This window comes from Nymphalis io, chromosome 7 (genome assembly GCF_905147045.1).
Source record: "Nymphalis io chromosome 7, ilAglIoxx1.1, whole genome shotgun sequence".
NCBI lineage: Eukaryota > Metazoa > Arthropoda > Insecta > Lepidoptera > Nymphalidae > Nymphalis > Nymphalis io.
Window position 1 is genome coordinate 613,604 of NC_065894.1, and position 16,849 is coordinate 630,452.

The following is a 16,849-nucleotide window of genomic DNA, read 5'->3' on the forward strand; positions in this document are numbered from 1 at the left end:
TAGATACATGCAGGTTGCATGTGTCTAATTTCACTGAAATTCTGTCACATGTGTGTTCCAATGCAGGTTGCATTGGAGCGTGGTGGAATAAGCTCCAAAAACTTTCCCCTCAAAAAGGGAGAGGAGGCACACAAACAGGCTGTTACTGAAAAAGTTGTCTGTTCACCATCTTTAACCACTTTATAACTTCAATCAACACGCATTGGAGTAGCGTGATGGAAAAATTTCGCATTCTCAAGAGAATGCATGAGCACAGCACTGGAACTTTTACAAGCCCTAACTTAGCTTGAACTTTACAATTTTTTTAATATAAGCTATTTTGAATTATATTGTAGCCTTCGCAAGTTCTAAAGCTATAAGTTCTTATTTTACTCTTCCGAAAATTTGACTCGCTGGTAGAAACTAGCCATCGAACATAGGGCTCTTCCATGACTGTTTTAGTAGGTACTTAATAATAATTCGTATATGAGAACTAGCCAAGTCAGACCTTAGGCTTCAATATATTGTCCTAAGTTATAAGAAAAATGATATTTTAAGTTGTTATAAATATTTTATGTTGTTATAAATAAATTTCAGGACAGACCATTGAACTTGGCACCCATTTAGATGTCACATCTTTTGTCGTCGAAGTCAACAACCAAGCTTTAACATATCCAATAATGAAATTTATATATACCAATATATATATACCAATTTATATATATATACATATGGTGCTATACCACAACGCAAAAAAAAACATCAAAACTGATTTATAAACAAACACTATGTAATGAAAAATATTAAGAATTCATTATAAATGAAACAAAAAATGTTGAAATATATTAGTGCAAATTTTAACATATTCATACCAAACTATCCACTGACTAGAGATAACATAAAAAAGTATACAAAAAAGTATTTTTACTAATAATTTTTTTTTATATAGTTTAGGAATGCGGACGAGCATATGCGCCACCTGATGGTAAGTGATCACTAACGCCCATAGACATTGGCATTGTAAGAAATGTTGACCATCGCTTACATAGCCAATGCGCTACCAATCTTGGGAACTAAGATGTTATGTCCTTTGTGCCTGTAATTACACTGGCTCACTCACCCTTCAAACCGGAACACAAAAATATCAAGTACTGCTATTTTGCGGTTGAGTATCTGATGAGTGGGTGGTACCTACCCAGACGAGCTTGCACAGAGCGGTACCACCAGTAATATAATTAAATATAAAAAAATAAAATAAATAGAATTTGTATCGATGTCAAAATATATTTTCAATTTAAGGGATTTAAATGGAAAATCATAGTTGTTTTTTATTTTTTATTATAAACATATATCTCTTATGTTAACTATACTTAAGGTCTGCGTGCGCCCTCTGGGTAACTTACACTAAATATGAACTGTATACAATGCCAGTACTAAGTATTTAAAGTCGAAAAATCATCAATTTTAATTAACTTTCATCAGTCGAAACGTGATTTTGAACATCCAACATGTGTCTACTTGATGATAAATTGAGATGATAATAATAAAATTAAAATTGAGTGACTTTATATCTTAAAGTGTTTGAAATCTTGTCAAAACATGATTGTGGTCAAGAACTCCATAGTTGAAAATATTTTACTTCTGATTTTTGTAATTGAATGACACTATGGTTAATTTAGCAGTAAAATAAAAAGTTAATTCGTAAATATATAGGTATATTTTGATTTCAGACGCAATAATAACTACATTTAATTAACATTTTAAAGAAAAATACTGTTACATTTAGTACATACGTATTCGTTTTCTCTAACCCATCTCAATATACCATCAATAATTATGTCATAAATTGCGCTCTTTTTATGTTAAATATTCCGGTATACAGTATGGTATATACTTATTCCTTACTTATTATACATAAATGCTTATGATAGCGATATTTTATTATATATAATAAAGAAAATACGTAGCTTGACGAAAAGTCTTATTTATCTTTGACTATAAATTCTCAAAAATAACTTACTTTTTATAGTTAGAGGTCGTCTGACTGTTCTAAACAGTTGATACTATCCGCTATTATGATGTTACGATAACTACTACATCCAAGCCAAGAGTAGTACGAAGCGTCATTGCGAATACCCGTTGCGGCTTAAAGCCACTTTGACGAAATAATTTCATTGAACTTTGAAAAGTTATTAAGATATAGAAAAATCGGCAGACGAAATTTTATATTGTGATTTTTAATATGGTACAATAATACGACCAAACTTATCTACCGATATTGTGTATTAAGTATTTGGGCTCAGTAATGCGTACGCCTGCTCTTGTTGCGGGCGTGGTTGGCGAGACAAAGCCCGAACACAACTGCGATCAACTGAAACAAATTTACAAAAACAAAATTAATATATTTTATACAACTAAACACTATACGATACTAATAAAAAGATATAATATAAATTTAAATCATAATTGCGCTAAATGCTTAACAAATTATATTATATATCGCCCAGCAATACTCCCTAAGTTTTTATCCGTTGAAATCATATAATATAATCGAATATTTGTCAGTGAGATAAAAATAAATATTAAAAAACAAAACGAATTCTATTTTATTAACAATAAAGCATATAATCTTTCAATGAGTCTTATGACATCATTTCTCTATCTTTTTATCGAAAAGTATTATTAATGGAAATTTTTTTTTTTCATATCGACGTTAGTGCAGACCAGAATATACAAATTATTTTGTACATAAGTTATTTTTATAAATATCGACTAATTATATGTACCGTTACTGAGTATGAAACTCTTCCATACTCAGAAGTAGTTCGAGGATTCGAAGGTCTATCGGTCCTACACTAAAGATATATTTAAATTAAAACATTAATTTCTTTTTTTATTTGATGTAGGTCTGGCAAATGGGCCACCTGATGATAAGGGATTACCGTCGCCATAGACATGGTACTGTAAGAAATATTAACCATCCCTTACATCACCAATTCGCTACCAAACTTTACAAATAAGATGTCATATATATGTGTTTGTGGTTACACTGGTTTAAATAAGGATTAAAGTAATGAGTAAAGTAAAGATTACGGAGTATTAATAATATATAGACGTATTGAAATTAAAAATAACTACTTTACAAACCCAGCAGCATTTACCTGATGAATTATTGCAATTCCGATTCTCAGATCGCAAGTAATAATTGTCTGACTAATTTTGTCTAACATGAACGCTTTGAACACATATATAACATATTAAAATTAATGAAACTCACCTCAATAGCTACGACAATGATAGCTACAACCCCGATGGCCAGGCCAAAGGTCTGGAAGAAGTCTTTGACAATTGAATTGCAACCATCGTACGCATTGGCGACGGTGCAAGGGGTACTGGCGCAGCAGGACTGCGGCAGTGTGAGAGAGAGGTAGGAGGCGGGGCCCAAAGGACCGCAGCACTTGAACTGTAAACACATAGTTCTACATTTAATATTGTTTAAAAAAAAGAAAACCGTAGGAATGAATTTTATCTCAGGATTTTTTAAAAGGCCTTTCAATAGGCAAAGTTTTGGCGACAAAATAAGTGATAAGGGAATGCAGGTACTTATCAAATCGGGTGCACACAAGATTTAACAACACTAAAATTCCTCATCAATAATATTTTAACAACGAACAACCGTAAGTCGTAATAATATAGTTGATTATGATAGGAACCGTAGTCTGGAACTTAATCCTCGATAAATAATTTAAGTCAAACTAGAACATTTAATAAGAGCACAATCATAAATTAAAATGTCCTTACCGATCTTTCGATGCTCTGGAATGCTACTGGATCCCTGGAGAATCCATCCGTCAACCAGCGCGGGATGTCCTCCAAAAGTTCGTCTTGTTTCACAAATATCAATGTGGCCAGCGTTATTTTCAAGATCATAAGAACTATCATAAATATAGCGTACTGAAAAACAAATTAATTAGGTTATATAAGATTAGCCCGTATAGTTCTGTGTGAAATTAGCAGACAAGAAAGTCCCATGATCGAGAAGTTGGGCTGAAACTTTAGAAAAGTTTCACAGTAACATTCGTGTTTCACTACTGTGCTACTGCATTCGTATGCAATACCATGGTGCTCTTCAAAGACGGAGAGCACTCGGCCAATGGTTTCAAATTCCCCCATATTGGGACCATGCGCAAACGCACATTCAAGCGACAATAAAAGTACCTTTTTAGCAACCTCCTTGGTTAGTCAGAAACATTAATTATATGTATATTTGATGCCTGAATGACTCGTGTGTACCAAAAATGTTGATAAAAAATAGTTTAAAATGTGACATATTCTTAAATCTCAATAACGCTGCGGCGTCCGAACCGCCTATCGATATATACATAAATGTAAGTCACAGCAGTCATAACTACTAAGTTTCTTGCCGATTCTTCTAATTAAAATCGACTTTTCGAATCGGCGTTAGATTTACACTTTTAATATAGTCCTGTAAAATGATGGTTCAAAAGTGTTTGTATGATTGTACTGGTTCAAAAGTACCTACTTGAAAAAAAGTACCTATATTTTGATATTATTGTATCCTTGACGCAAACTTTATTCTTAATTTGAGGGAAAAGTATAAACATCAGTAGTTCCTTAAAAATCAGACATTTCTAGCAATTAAATATAAATGTAAATTAACTCACAGTTACGAGCATGCAATTACTCTCTCTAATGGCACCGCAGCACCCGAAGAAAGCAACGACGAACACGATACATCCTACGACAATGGCTCCGATCGGTGTCAGCTGGAATATCTGCGAGTCCTCAAATATTTCTGTCACCTCAGACACTTGCAGCTCGACGGCGACACCCAATCCTATCAACGCTATACCAGCTAGCTGTAAAGATGAAAAAATACTCTTTGATTTCATATATATTGTATTTGTACTGGCAAATGATATTAAAGCGTTCAGATCTCAAACAAACATATTTGTTTATTCTTAGAATATTTGTTTAAAAATGTTATTTCGGTTTAAATTAAAGCCCTAAAGTTAGTATGTTAAATTAATTAGTTATTTTTTTAATTAATTTACATTAGTGATTCTAAAATTAGCATCTTGTACAAGACGCGCACACTTGAACTTGAACTAAGAATTCTTATGAAATCGTAACTGTAATCGTTTGAACGTCACTTAAAATACGAAACTGTAAACAATAAGTCGTGAGAAACTGTGTCCGCTTTCAGACCTGCCTTTGTATAATATAATAATTTATGATTGTTAATTTTAGTTCACTTGAAAAATGTTTATGGGACTTATGCCTTACGATATTTAAAAAAAAAATAAAAAAAATTGTCATGAACCCCATTTTAAGATCTTAACAAAAGTTATACAACTACACTTGAAACTACACTTGAAAGTATTTCCTTTTTAAAGTATATATTGTAGTACAAAATATAGTTTTGATTAAAAAAAATGATGTTTTACTCATGGATCGTCTAGTAGATCTTGATGAAATTTGTTGGGACAAAAATTTTTTAATCAACCATGAGGTATTCCCTTTCTAAAATTAATAATTTAAATTGGAAAATGGGTTAAAATATGAATGAATGGAAAGAAAAAATATATACCAACGAATTGAGAACTCTCTATAATAAAGTCTGTTGAAAAAGTGTGTGAATTAACGTGCAAATTATAAAAAAAATATAAATTTGTTTTGTCTATTTGTAGCAATAAATGTGGTTACAAAATGAGCAAATTTCAAGTCACGTGGCAGAATTTTAGTGAAATAAGACACACGGCGGTTTCCCCACGTTGTTTTCCTTGTCGCTGAGCAAAATATATATTACAAACACAAATTGAGCACATAAAAATTGTGTGGTGCTTATTTGGCGTCTGAATTCGAACTGGCTATCATCAGCTGAGATACTAACCATTGGGTCATATCAGCTAAATTGTAAACCCTTAAATCAATTGTAATTTTAAAATCTTATTATTAATTTTCATAGATATTATAGATATACGAAACAATAAACTATAAAAACATTCATTAATGATTTTTAATGTCTAAAAAGGTTGTATACATTCAAATATAGCTGTTAGTGCTGTGGACTATCATTATATTTACGCTTATCTTATCATGTTATCAGTTAGGTGCGGAGGTGCGGTACGCTCGTATGAATTTATAGGAAATAACACATTATTGATTTATTTTGTACTTTATTCGTAGCATCTGTGTTATACCAAGATACGCTTTATTTTAGCTAGCTTAGTTCAAATCATAACCTAGCGAGGAGACAATCCTTACATCACCAATACACCACCAACCTAAGACGTTCCTTGTGCCTGTAGTCACACTGGCTCACTCACACTTCAAACCGGAACACAACAATACTATGTATTGTTGTTTGACGGTAGAATATGTGATGTGTGGGTGGTAATCCCAGATGGACTTATAGTCATACGCTTTGTGCAAAGCCACCACACCAAGGCACCGAGTAAAATACTAAATTTACAAGGTTTTTTAGAACTATACAATGAACTACGTTAATATTTTCACTGTTAGAAATGAATTACTCATAACTATAAAGGTTTGTAACGAATAGAAATACCGATTAAATTGATACGTAATATATATTATTTAACGTTCAAATGTTTTTTATTAAATGGCAGACAACTCTTGCAAATCCCGAGGGAAAAAAGAGTTGTACATTTAGGAGCTACTTCCAATTATATATATACAAAAAAAAACAATATTTGTGGCACTATCACACTTATAAATACCATTTAACTTGGATTAAATATATTAGAGTAAAACTTATTTCTATATGTCCCTGTTAATAGACATTTTTTTCTCATATTTTCAACTTATATGGTTACCAGTATACTAGAAGGTAAACATAGTATCTGGCCTCGGATTTATACCTTAGCCTACGAGGCACCGGCCCAGAGCTTCGGATCTTCAAGAACTTACAAAATTATGATATTAAATTTCGTTATTTACGTGTATTAGGTACATAATAATATAATTAAACATGTATTATAATGATAACTTACAAACAAAAAATCAATTCCACGTAAATTATCGTCATAGCGCTTTAATAATTTATTGATAACTTACAACGATAGTTTAATATCTAGCGCTTGATCGCTTGATTTTGTAACGTGTTGTTGTATCTAAATCCAGTATGTCAAGGTATAGACTCTAATGACTTAAAACAAACATAATATATTTAACCGTTATTTTTACATAGTGAAATGGCGGATAACTGAGTATACTCATGTTATGTGTTTGTAATTACACCAACTCAAGTGAAACGAATTAAAACAAATTACAAATATCAGTTCACAAGCATTTGTGAGTGGGCGAACAGTCAACATTACAACTATGCATATACGACGCAACCCCACCTACCAGATAAAAAAGTATGAAACACGTGCGTAAGAATTTAGTTAAATATGAACATTATACACATACATTGAATATTACTTAATCTACTATAATATCTAAGCTAAACTGAATTTAATGTAAATACATGAAATCAAGTGCAGTCTTTTAAGTAAATTGTTTTTTAATTATTTATTTTTTTGTGCAAGTTAGTCATACTAAGATTATTATAATAACGAAACTAAATATTTAATTACAGTATAGTATTTCCTGCAGATAAGACAGGTAATTTTAAAAAGAATTACACGAGATATCTTTATACTACGCTTGCAAGTCTTATAAGTTAAATATTTTAAAAGTAATTTGTGAAAAACCTAAAAATATAGATGTGAATATAAAAAAATTATGTTATATAATCATTCGTTATATACATAGCTATATAGCTATTGCTCTTTGATTGTTATATTTATCAAAATTGAATATTGTTTTTTTATTCGAACAATAAAACTCTGTATACTCACCGCAAAGAATAGGTTCGCGAAGAACAATATGTATTTTACCAAAAATTCACCACAACCCATTTTTATTATTATTATATTTATACTTTGGAAATTAATAACACAAATGGTGCGTCCGCGTCTCGATAGCCGTGTTAACTGAACGCAATATGGCGATGATCGCTACGTTTATCGGCGCCGATAAGATGTTAGCGACGTCGTTTCAAAGAATCGCCTTATTTTATTATTGTACCGTCAAAATTTAGGAATGACTAACAACAGTTTTGATGATCATTTATTTGATAAGCTATACTATGATATTTGGTTATTATTTGTAAACTTTACGTACATACGAACCAGAACATATCTAGATAACGTTAAATATTATAGTTTGTGAGAATGTTGTTAAATCTGACATGAGAGATTGTTAAAAAAAAGTATTCAATTGCTTTGTAATAAACTAAATAAGTATATCGTAAAAAGTAGGTTTTATGTTGTACTCTTTTTTATGTTTTTTTTATATATCGCCCGCGTCAATCCTTGGGGTTCAAGCTTGCTTCATATCAAATTTTACCAAAATCGGTTTTGTGGTTTAGGCTTGAAAGTGTGACAGGCAGACAAAGTTACTTTCGCATTTGAAATATTAGTATAGATTGATACCTATTATTTCACGTTGGATGGAATTGGGAGATAGCTTCGTAGTCTTCTGTGCATTCTACGAAGCTATCTTCCAATCAAAATCGTTATTACAATATTGATGTAGCTAAAATACTCATGGGAACCAAAACTTTTATGGTAATATAATAAAACATAACCTTTTACGACTATGTAAATATATTTTGCGAACAATTGACGCATTGTTCTAGAAAGTGCGATATGTAAGAGTCAACATTTTTTTTCTTTTTTTAAATTCTTAGCATAATGGCTGGCAGTGCCCAGATTCAAATCAAAATATATTTCATCCAAAGAGGCTCTTGCGAACACTTTTGAATATTTATTTTACAAGATTCGATTAAATTTAAAGTTAGCACCGGCTTGGAGTGTAAATTCTACCGAGAAGAACCGTCAAGAAACTCAGTAGTTACTATTTCAACAAACATATTAAATACAAAGTAATGTCAATCAATTAAATTTATATATGTTAACTTTGTCTGAAAGTCGACAAGTACTGACTGCAGGCTTTTAAAAATCTATAATTAAATTTATTAATTGGAAAAGTCAAAGAAATGTAATATTTATTATTATTGCTGATCTCGTGCTTGGCGAAGGAGGCTAATATGAGACAACCTAATTACAAGATGGCATCTCTCTAACATTGTAGAGGATCTACTCGGCGGAACAAACTCCAAATGGATGGCATATGTGACATGATGACAAATGTGACATGATGGAAGTAATGAGTAACTGTTTTTTCGATAATAAGTGATTTGTCGGGTTTTATTAAAACCGATAAGACTCATTTTATCTATTTTACATATTTCCTTTTAGCAAAAACTAGTTATCGCTTAGCACTAAAAGTTCCCAATTTGTATTTAAAAACAAAACGATTGATTATATAATGGTCAGTGACGTAAAATCGTTTATGAAGCTGTACATTAGCGACTAAATTCCGATTTACAATGGTAGTGGATAAGGGAACTGCTTTTCCAATTTGTTTTTCCTTCTTCTTCTCGCATAATTTTTGCACGTGACTCCCGTTGCGCGATTCTTACCCTCTAAAAATAAAAAAAACCCTGCGATGACCATTGTCGGAACGCCACCGCGGTCCTTCCCGTGCGGTACTCTGTGCGTATTGTGCAGAGCTCTCCAAGTCAGACAAAAAACTCATCTCAATCTCCCATGCTACTCCTTACGCAGGTGAAAGGAGGAACTAATCATCATCCCGACTTCCTTGTAAGCATTCAAGAATCAAAGCCTATTTTAAGCACGAAATTCATCAGCTACTAAATATTCTAATAGCAAATTTAATTATATTAGGCGTTGCTATATTTTTATATCAGGTGTTCATTTATAATCTATTTATTTATTTTTCCAGCATATTTTTAATCGCTTGCTTATATTTGATTGCATTATAAAATCAAAATATTCTTATCGCTTCAACTTCATTCATTTGTTCTGATAAATAGTAAAATTCATACATACATTACATACACATTTCAAAGTAAAAACTACCACCGGCTTGAAAAACAATCCTCAGACCTGAGATGAATACAGAAAGAAAGAGTCGGTTTTTTTTCTTATTCCTCATTAAATATTCAAATAAAGTAAATAATATGAAAACAGTTTACATGGGCCCGACATTTTATAATAGCTTATAGCAGTAAATTAATTTTAATTTTGTGTATTGTTTATTTTATGCATTGATATGACATTTATTTAAATAATGCAACATATATATTTACTTTGAGAGGGCAATATGTATTCCTTTGTTTATTAAGTGAAGTAGTGTAATTACGGGAACAAACGACATATCTTAGATGATGTGGTCTGCGCAACGACGACGTAAGAAGTAATTCATATTTCTTACACTGCTAGTGTCTAAGGTCGAGGGTTACCACATTCCACCAGGTTGTCCTATTTAATCGCCTGGTTTACTCTAATAAATAAAAATTATTTAAGATATTTAAGATATTTTTTTGAGTTACGTAAGAGCCTCAACACGTCACGGTAGAATGCGCAAGCGATCCCGTGGCGCACCTCGTTAAGACGGAAAGGGTACCGCTGGTTTTTTAGTGGGTATTCCGATGTTAGCTGCGCACTCAGCACCCTGGACACCGGCGAGCACCACATACCCCCGACTGTTCCCGTGATGGAAACGCGTAATGCGATTTTCCAGCGATAAAAAAAGAAGGTTCCTAGTGTTCTTTATATACCAGTACACCAAACCTTAAGCTAGATTCAAGAAAATACATATAGAAAAGTCCTTAACAGCATCATTTAATAGAACAAGAGCTTCAACGTTTTCATATTTATATAAACAACGGAAACTTTAATTGGCTTTATTTATAACCAACATATATCCTTATCGAAATACACATTAAATGTATATTTACACAACAAAGTTATAGCGTAAGTTAACCGTAAACAGGAATGTCTGTTAAACTTGATACTGGTTTACTTGTCTCGATTATATTTAATTATGTTTTAAATACGGTAAAAATGCGTTTGTCTAACGGTATGCGAATAGACATTGAAGGCTGTCTGAGTACCAATGACGATCTATGACGTAAAACGTAATAAGTAGCGAGGTACTCTTTTATCAGTTTTAGGATTTTGACAATTATTGTACATACGAGCAGTAATACTTATTGTATTAAGGTTTGGAGGGTGACTTAGGCTGAGTTGGCTCCGCTTTGCTTTATAATTGATCATAGACTGTTGCAGTAAAGTTGACGATTATTCAGGATCTAGAATTCTATACAGCAGAACTCTCGCCAGTCCGCACCAAGGTGACCAATAATATGACAAATTTCATATTTGTTGCCAAAATTAATACTTAAAAAAACAGAAATATGAGCGAAATGTAAACTTTAAAAATAAAATAATTTATAAATAATAAAAATTAATAATAAGTTTACAACAACGATCGGTGTTTCTTACCGTTTCTTCTGTGCTATCCGAAACGGTGGTAGAATTAAAATAGTGACGATTCAAAAACGATTTATTGTAAAGCTTATTTGAATACATTTGATTTAAAATTAAGTTCTTAATAGTTTCGTAGAAATTATTCATTATCAATAGCTAACATAATCGTCATCTGATAAACCTGCCATCATATTTATTATTTCGATGATATCATTAATGATGTTTATCCCTTCGACAATCGATTATATTAACTGATACTGCTGTAACTGAAGACCTATTCTACATGGCGGTAGTGCTTTGTGCGCATCCGTCTGGGTAGGTACCACACACTAATCAGATATTCTACCTCCAAACAAAAATACTTAGAATTACGGTTTTTTAGTGATTTAGTGTAACTACAGGCACAAGGGACATAACATCTTACTTCCCAAGGTTGGCGGCGCATTGGTGAAGTAAGCGATTGTTAATATTTCTTATAGTGCCGATGGTTCATTTGACCGTCCCTCTAACTACTTAATAAAAAAAAATGATTATGAATGTTTCCAAATGTAATAACAAGTTACTCGTAGTCTGATGATGTAGATAGACTCTGTAGGAGTCTCAAGAAGTATTCTTTGTGTTGGTGGTGAATGCGGTGGATTATCTACATAATGGTAAGGCAGGGCATGTCGTGGAGGCGCTCAATAAGCTTGAAGGGTAGCGTCTGGGGTCAGTTGCCTTCAGTAACGTCGCTCGAATACTTTACTGCCTTTACTTCGTCAGCTGAAGGCTTTGACATCTCGTATCATCAGCTTTCGTAAATTTTTTTATAAAAATATTTTATTTATTTATATACTCTTTATTGCACACCAATATAGACAAAAATAATAGGAGTAAAACAAAACAAAGAAAAGAAAAATGTACAATAGGCGGCCTTATCGCTAAAACAGCGATCTCTTCCAGGCAACCTTTGGTAGAGGAGAGAGATAGGATGGTAGGGGTGTACAATTATTTAATACATAAAAAAAAAATAAAAATAAAAATAGATACAATATATATGTGTATATATACGATACATAAATAAATATTCCATAAATATATAATTATATAATAATATAATATACATACACATTATAAATATATACATTTACATACTATAGATATTTACATAATAAATAAAATATTTAATTGCAGTATTTCTTCATGAAGCAAGATAGTGCTCTTTTATCATTTTTTTAAAAGAAGTAATAGTTGGTGCACGTCTTGCTTCTAGTGGAAGAGAGTTCCAAAGACGAATTGAATGGACTGTAAATGAGTCACTATAAAAAGATGTTGTATGAGGTGGTATTTTTAAAATCAAATTCTCTTCAGAACGAAGATTATGGCTATGTGAAGAACTAAGAAATTGAAAACGTTCTTTTAGATATGAAGGAGAAGACGGATTGAACAGAATACAGTACAGAAGTTGAAGGATGTGAGTATTCCTGCGAAGCCGGATTGGGAGCCACTTGAGCTTTTTACGAAATTCAGAAACGTGATCATATTTACGAAGACCAAATATGAATCGGATGCAAAGATTTTGGAGACGCTCAAGTTTATTAAGTTTGTAAGGACGGGACTAGGTAAATAAAGTAGATGTTTAAGGTTTGAAGATAAATTTATTACTGCTCTCAATACCATGTGTCAGCTGCTTATATACTACACTACATGCCCTACCAAACAAAAAAAAAAATGTTGGATACATTAACATTTTTTTTAATCAAAATACAATATGAAAAAGTAAAATAAAATTGAATATAATAATAATTAAACAAAATAAAACAAATATGTAAACAAAGGTATAATAATGCAGTGCTGAAATTTAATATCAAATATCATAATAGGTACAGTCATAATCACAAGTCTTAATAAACAATATGTTTAATGATCATTCAACATAAAGTCTTGTCCTATTTTTATGAACAGTTTTTTCTTTACCATTGACTAAAATTACAACATTCGGTGATAAATCTTTAACAACTGTATATGGACCTAAATATAATGGATCAAGTTTGCTAATATTTTCATTTTTAACCAATACTAAGTCTCCTTGTTTATACTCCACTGGGTTTATACTTCTATCATATTTTATTTTTCTTAAAGTTTTACAATTTATGAGGTTTGTTTTAGCATCATTTTGTGACTTTTGTAACCGGTATTTTAGTTCTATTGCATAATCATCAAAATTGTAAATTGGATCTATTGTCGACCTAAGATTACTTGGTAAGTTACATTGTTTGCCAAACACTAATTCGTATGGAGTAAATTTTGTACTCGAGTGTACAGAAGTGTTATACGAAAAACACCAGTAAGGAATCCATGAACTCCATTCCTGACTATGACTGTTAACTTGCATTCTTAAATAAAATGTTAAATGTTTATGACTATTTTCAAGTGATCCTAAGGTCTGATGGTGGAAGGCTGTAGACTGTAATTGACTTATATTTAAAATTTTACAAACCTCTTCCATTGTAGAATTTATAAATTCAGTTCCTCTATCGGTCACGATCTGCCGAGGGATGCCATATCTAAGTATAAAATTATTTACTAGAGTTGTAGCTACTGTGCGCGCATCCTTACCTGCTATCGGATATGCCTCGACATATTTGGTGAGGTCGCATTGGAGCGTTAAAATGTAATTATAATTATTATCTCTTGTCAATGGACCTACCAAATCTAAATAAATCTTATCAAAAGCTGAATTTCCACAGTCCGTTATGGTCATAGGTTCTTTTATGGTATTTAAATATTTATAACGTTGACATTTACTACATTTTTTTACAAAAAGCTTAACATCATGCTCTAATCCTGGCCAAAAATATTTTTTACGAATGTTATTTAACATACGTCTTATTCCTGCGTGACCGCTAGTGGGCAGGATATGATAATCGTTTAATATAACTCTTTTCGTATCGTCGTCTATAATTTTTGTAACTCCTTTAATTACGCATAAACGGGGTCCGGACCACTTACGCATTTTATTAATAACCTGAGCTAGCTCTTTAATTATTTGAAAATTATTCTCATCTTTTATTACATATAACGTATTTATTTTTAAATCGATACAAAATGATTCCATTTCCCTCACAGAGACAGCTCGTGTACACTGGGATTGGGTAAACAGTTTCACAAAAATTGTACGATTTGACGACGAGTATGCATAATCACCACGCTCTAATGATACGCATTTTTTAAACTTTCTCCATTCTTCTTCATTCACAAATATCAACTCCGTGTAATACTTCGGTAGTTTTAACATCTCTACAACTCTTGGGTGATCAGTCCAATCGTCAGAAGAAATATTAGAAACCGAAGTAGAATTACAAGGTTTTTCATCAAGCTTCTTCTTTTGTGCCCTTGTAAGTACTGACAAAATATGATCATTCATCGCCTTTAATTCTTCACTACTAATTTCTATGCGTGACAATGCATCTGCAGCTACATTATCACACCCTTTCACATAAGTAACCTTAAAATCATACTCTTCAAGTATTAGCCGAAATTTTAACAATCTACTGGAAGGATCTGTCATATTGTATAAAAATATTAAGGGTCTATGATCCGTTTCTATAATGAACTTTCGTCCATAGAGATACGGTCTAAAATATTTAACAGACCAAACAATCGCTAAAAGCTCTTTCTCAATCGTTGGATACCTACGTTCAGCTTTATTTAAACTACGACTGGCGTAAGCTATTGGTCTACGATCAGCATTACATAAAATCGAACCTATTGCATACCCTGAGGCGTCTGTCTGTAGTATAAATGTGTTATTATAATCGAAAATAGGATATTGTAATATTGGAGGGCTCATTAACATTTCTTTTAAAGTACTAAATGATTTTTGACAGTTTTTATCCCAATTAAATATTACATTTTTACGACATAAATCATTTAATGGAATACAGATTTGGGCGAAATTCGGAATAAACTTTCGATAATAGTTCGCAAAGGCTACAAATCGTTTGAGCTCGTCTACGTTTTTAGGAACCGGATAATTAATTAACGCCTTAATTTTTTCTGGATCTGGTTTAATGCCGTCCGCTGATACCACGTGTCCGAGGTATAAAATTTCTTTTCGAAGAAAATCGCACTTATCAGGATTTAATTTTAAATTAACTTTTCTAAGCCTTGTTAAAATATCTAACAAATTTTTATTATGACTATCTAAATTTCTTCCGAAACAAATTAAATTATCCAAATATACAAAACATTTATCGTAATTAAGTCCCGACATTGCTACTGTCATTAAGCGTGAAAATGAACCAGGACTGGTTTTCAAACCCATAGGCATACGGGTCATTTGATACTGGCCAGACGGTGTTGTGAATGCGGTATATTTCCTACTGTCAGCATTTAGCTTCGTTTGATAATAAGCTTGTGTTAAATCTAATTGAGAAAAATAAATAGCTCCTGAAAGTGAGTCTAATATATCACTTATATTCGGAAGGGGAAATTTGTCATGCATTATACAATCATTTAATTTCCGAAAATCTATCACTAAACGCCAGCTTTTATTATTATCTTCTGATTTTTTAGGTACTAATAGTACTGGGCTAGACCATTCGCTGTTAGCGGGTTCGATAATATCATTGGCCAACATTTTTTGAACTTGTTTTTCTATTTCATCACGTTGAGAAAACGGTAATCTATATTGTTTAGTATAGACCGGATTCGTATTAGCTTTTAGTTGTATATTTTGTTCGTAAAGATTACACGTACCTAACTTGTCTCCTGGCAAGAAAAATACGTCAGCATATTTCGCACAAATACTTTGTATACTAATGCTTTCTTCTTTGTTCAAATGATTCAATTTAATTAATGATAATAATTTCCGAACTCTTTTTCCGTCCAAATTTTCTTTGTTAAACGAACAAATATTATAATTCGATAATAAATCAATTTCAGGCCTAAAATAACTAAGATTAATTTCTGTTTCGCGAGTATTTAAAATTTGAATAAATATTTTTCCCTCTTTCGGTTGACAGATACTTCCAGCGATAAATACACCTTCACACAATTCTCTGGGAAATATAACACACGATTCATTCAAATAAGAATCAACTTGAAAAAACTTTTCACACCTCGGAGGTACCTTTATAAATGTATTTTTACCTAATTTTCCTATACCTAAGGAGAGCGTAATTGGTTTGTCGAAGCTATTTAAAGTAAATGTATTATTTTCGTAATTTAATACACAATTATAATTAGTTAAAATTCTTGTCCGATTAAACCATCTTGAATACAAGGCAAATTCTTTAAGACATAAAACTTATGTTTGAATTCTATTCCACATAAGGTAAACGGTATGTAAACATAGCCCTCGGTGTACGAGGTGCCACCAATACCATTTACGGCTACGCGTTTTGGATGTATTGGAATATTCCTATCTCTTATTACAT

General features: G+C 31.9%; 2 protein-coding genes across 2 annotated transcripts in view; one reads left to right on the forward strand and one right to left on the reverse strand.

Annotated features, from left to right (window-relative positions):
* LOC126769601 (terminal uridylyltransferase Tailor-like) overlaps nucleotides 1-16,849 on the forward strand; it is a 598,301-nt gene that overhangs the window by 202,680 nt on the left and 378,772 nt on the right. The window lies entirely within an intron of this gene.
* On the reverse strand, nucleotides 1,301-8,030 carry LOC126769629 (23 kDa integral membrane protein-like). Its single transcript, XM_050488503.1, has 5 exons — nucleotides 7,869-8,030; nucleotides 4,665-4,859; nucleotides 3,781-3,933; nucleotides 3,257-3,442; nucleotides 1,301-2,350 (listed from the first exon to the last, which is right to left on the reverse strand). Exons 1-5 carry the CDS (start codon nucleotides 7,926-7,928, stop codon nucleotides 2,279-2,281), a joined length of 666 nt encoding a protein of 221 aa, XP_050344460.1. The 5' UTR covers nucleotides 7,929-8,030; the 3' UTR covers nucleotides 1,301-2,278.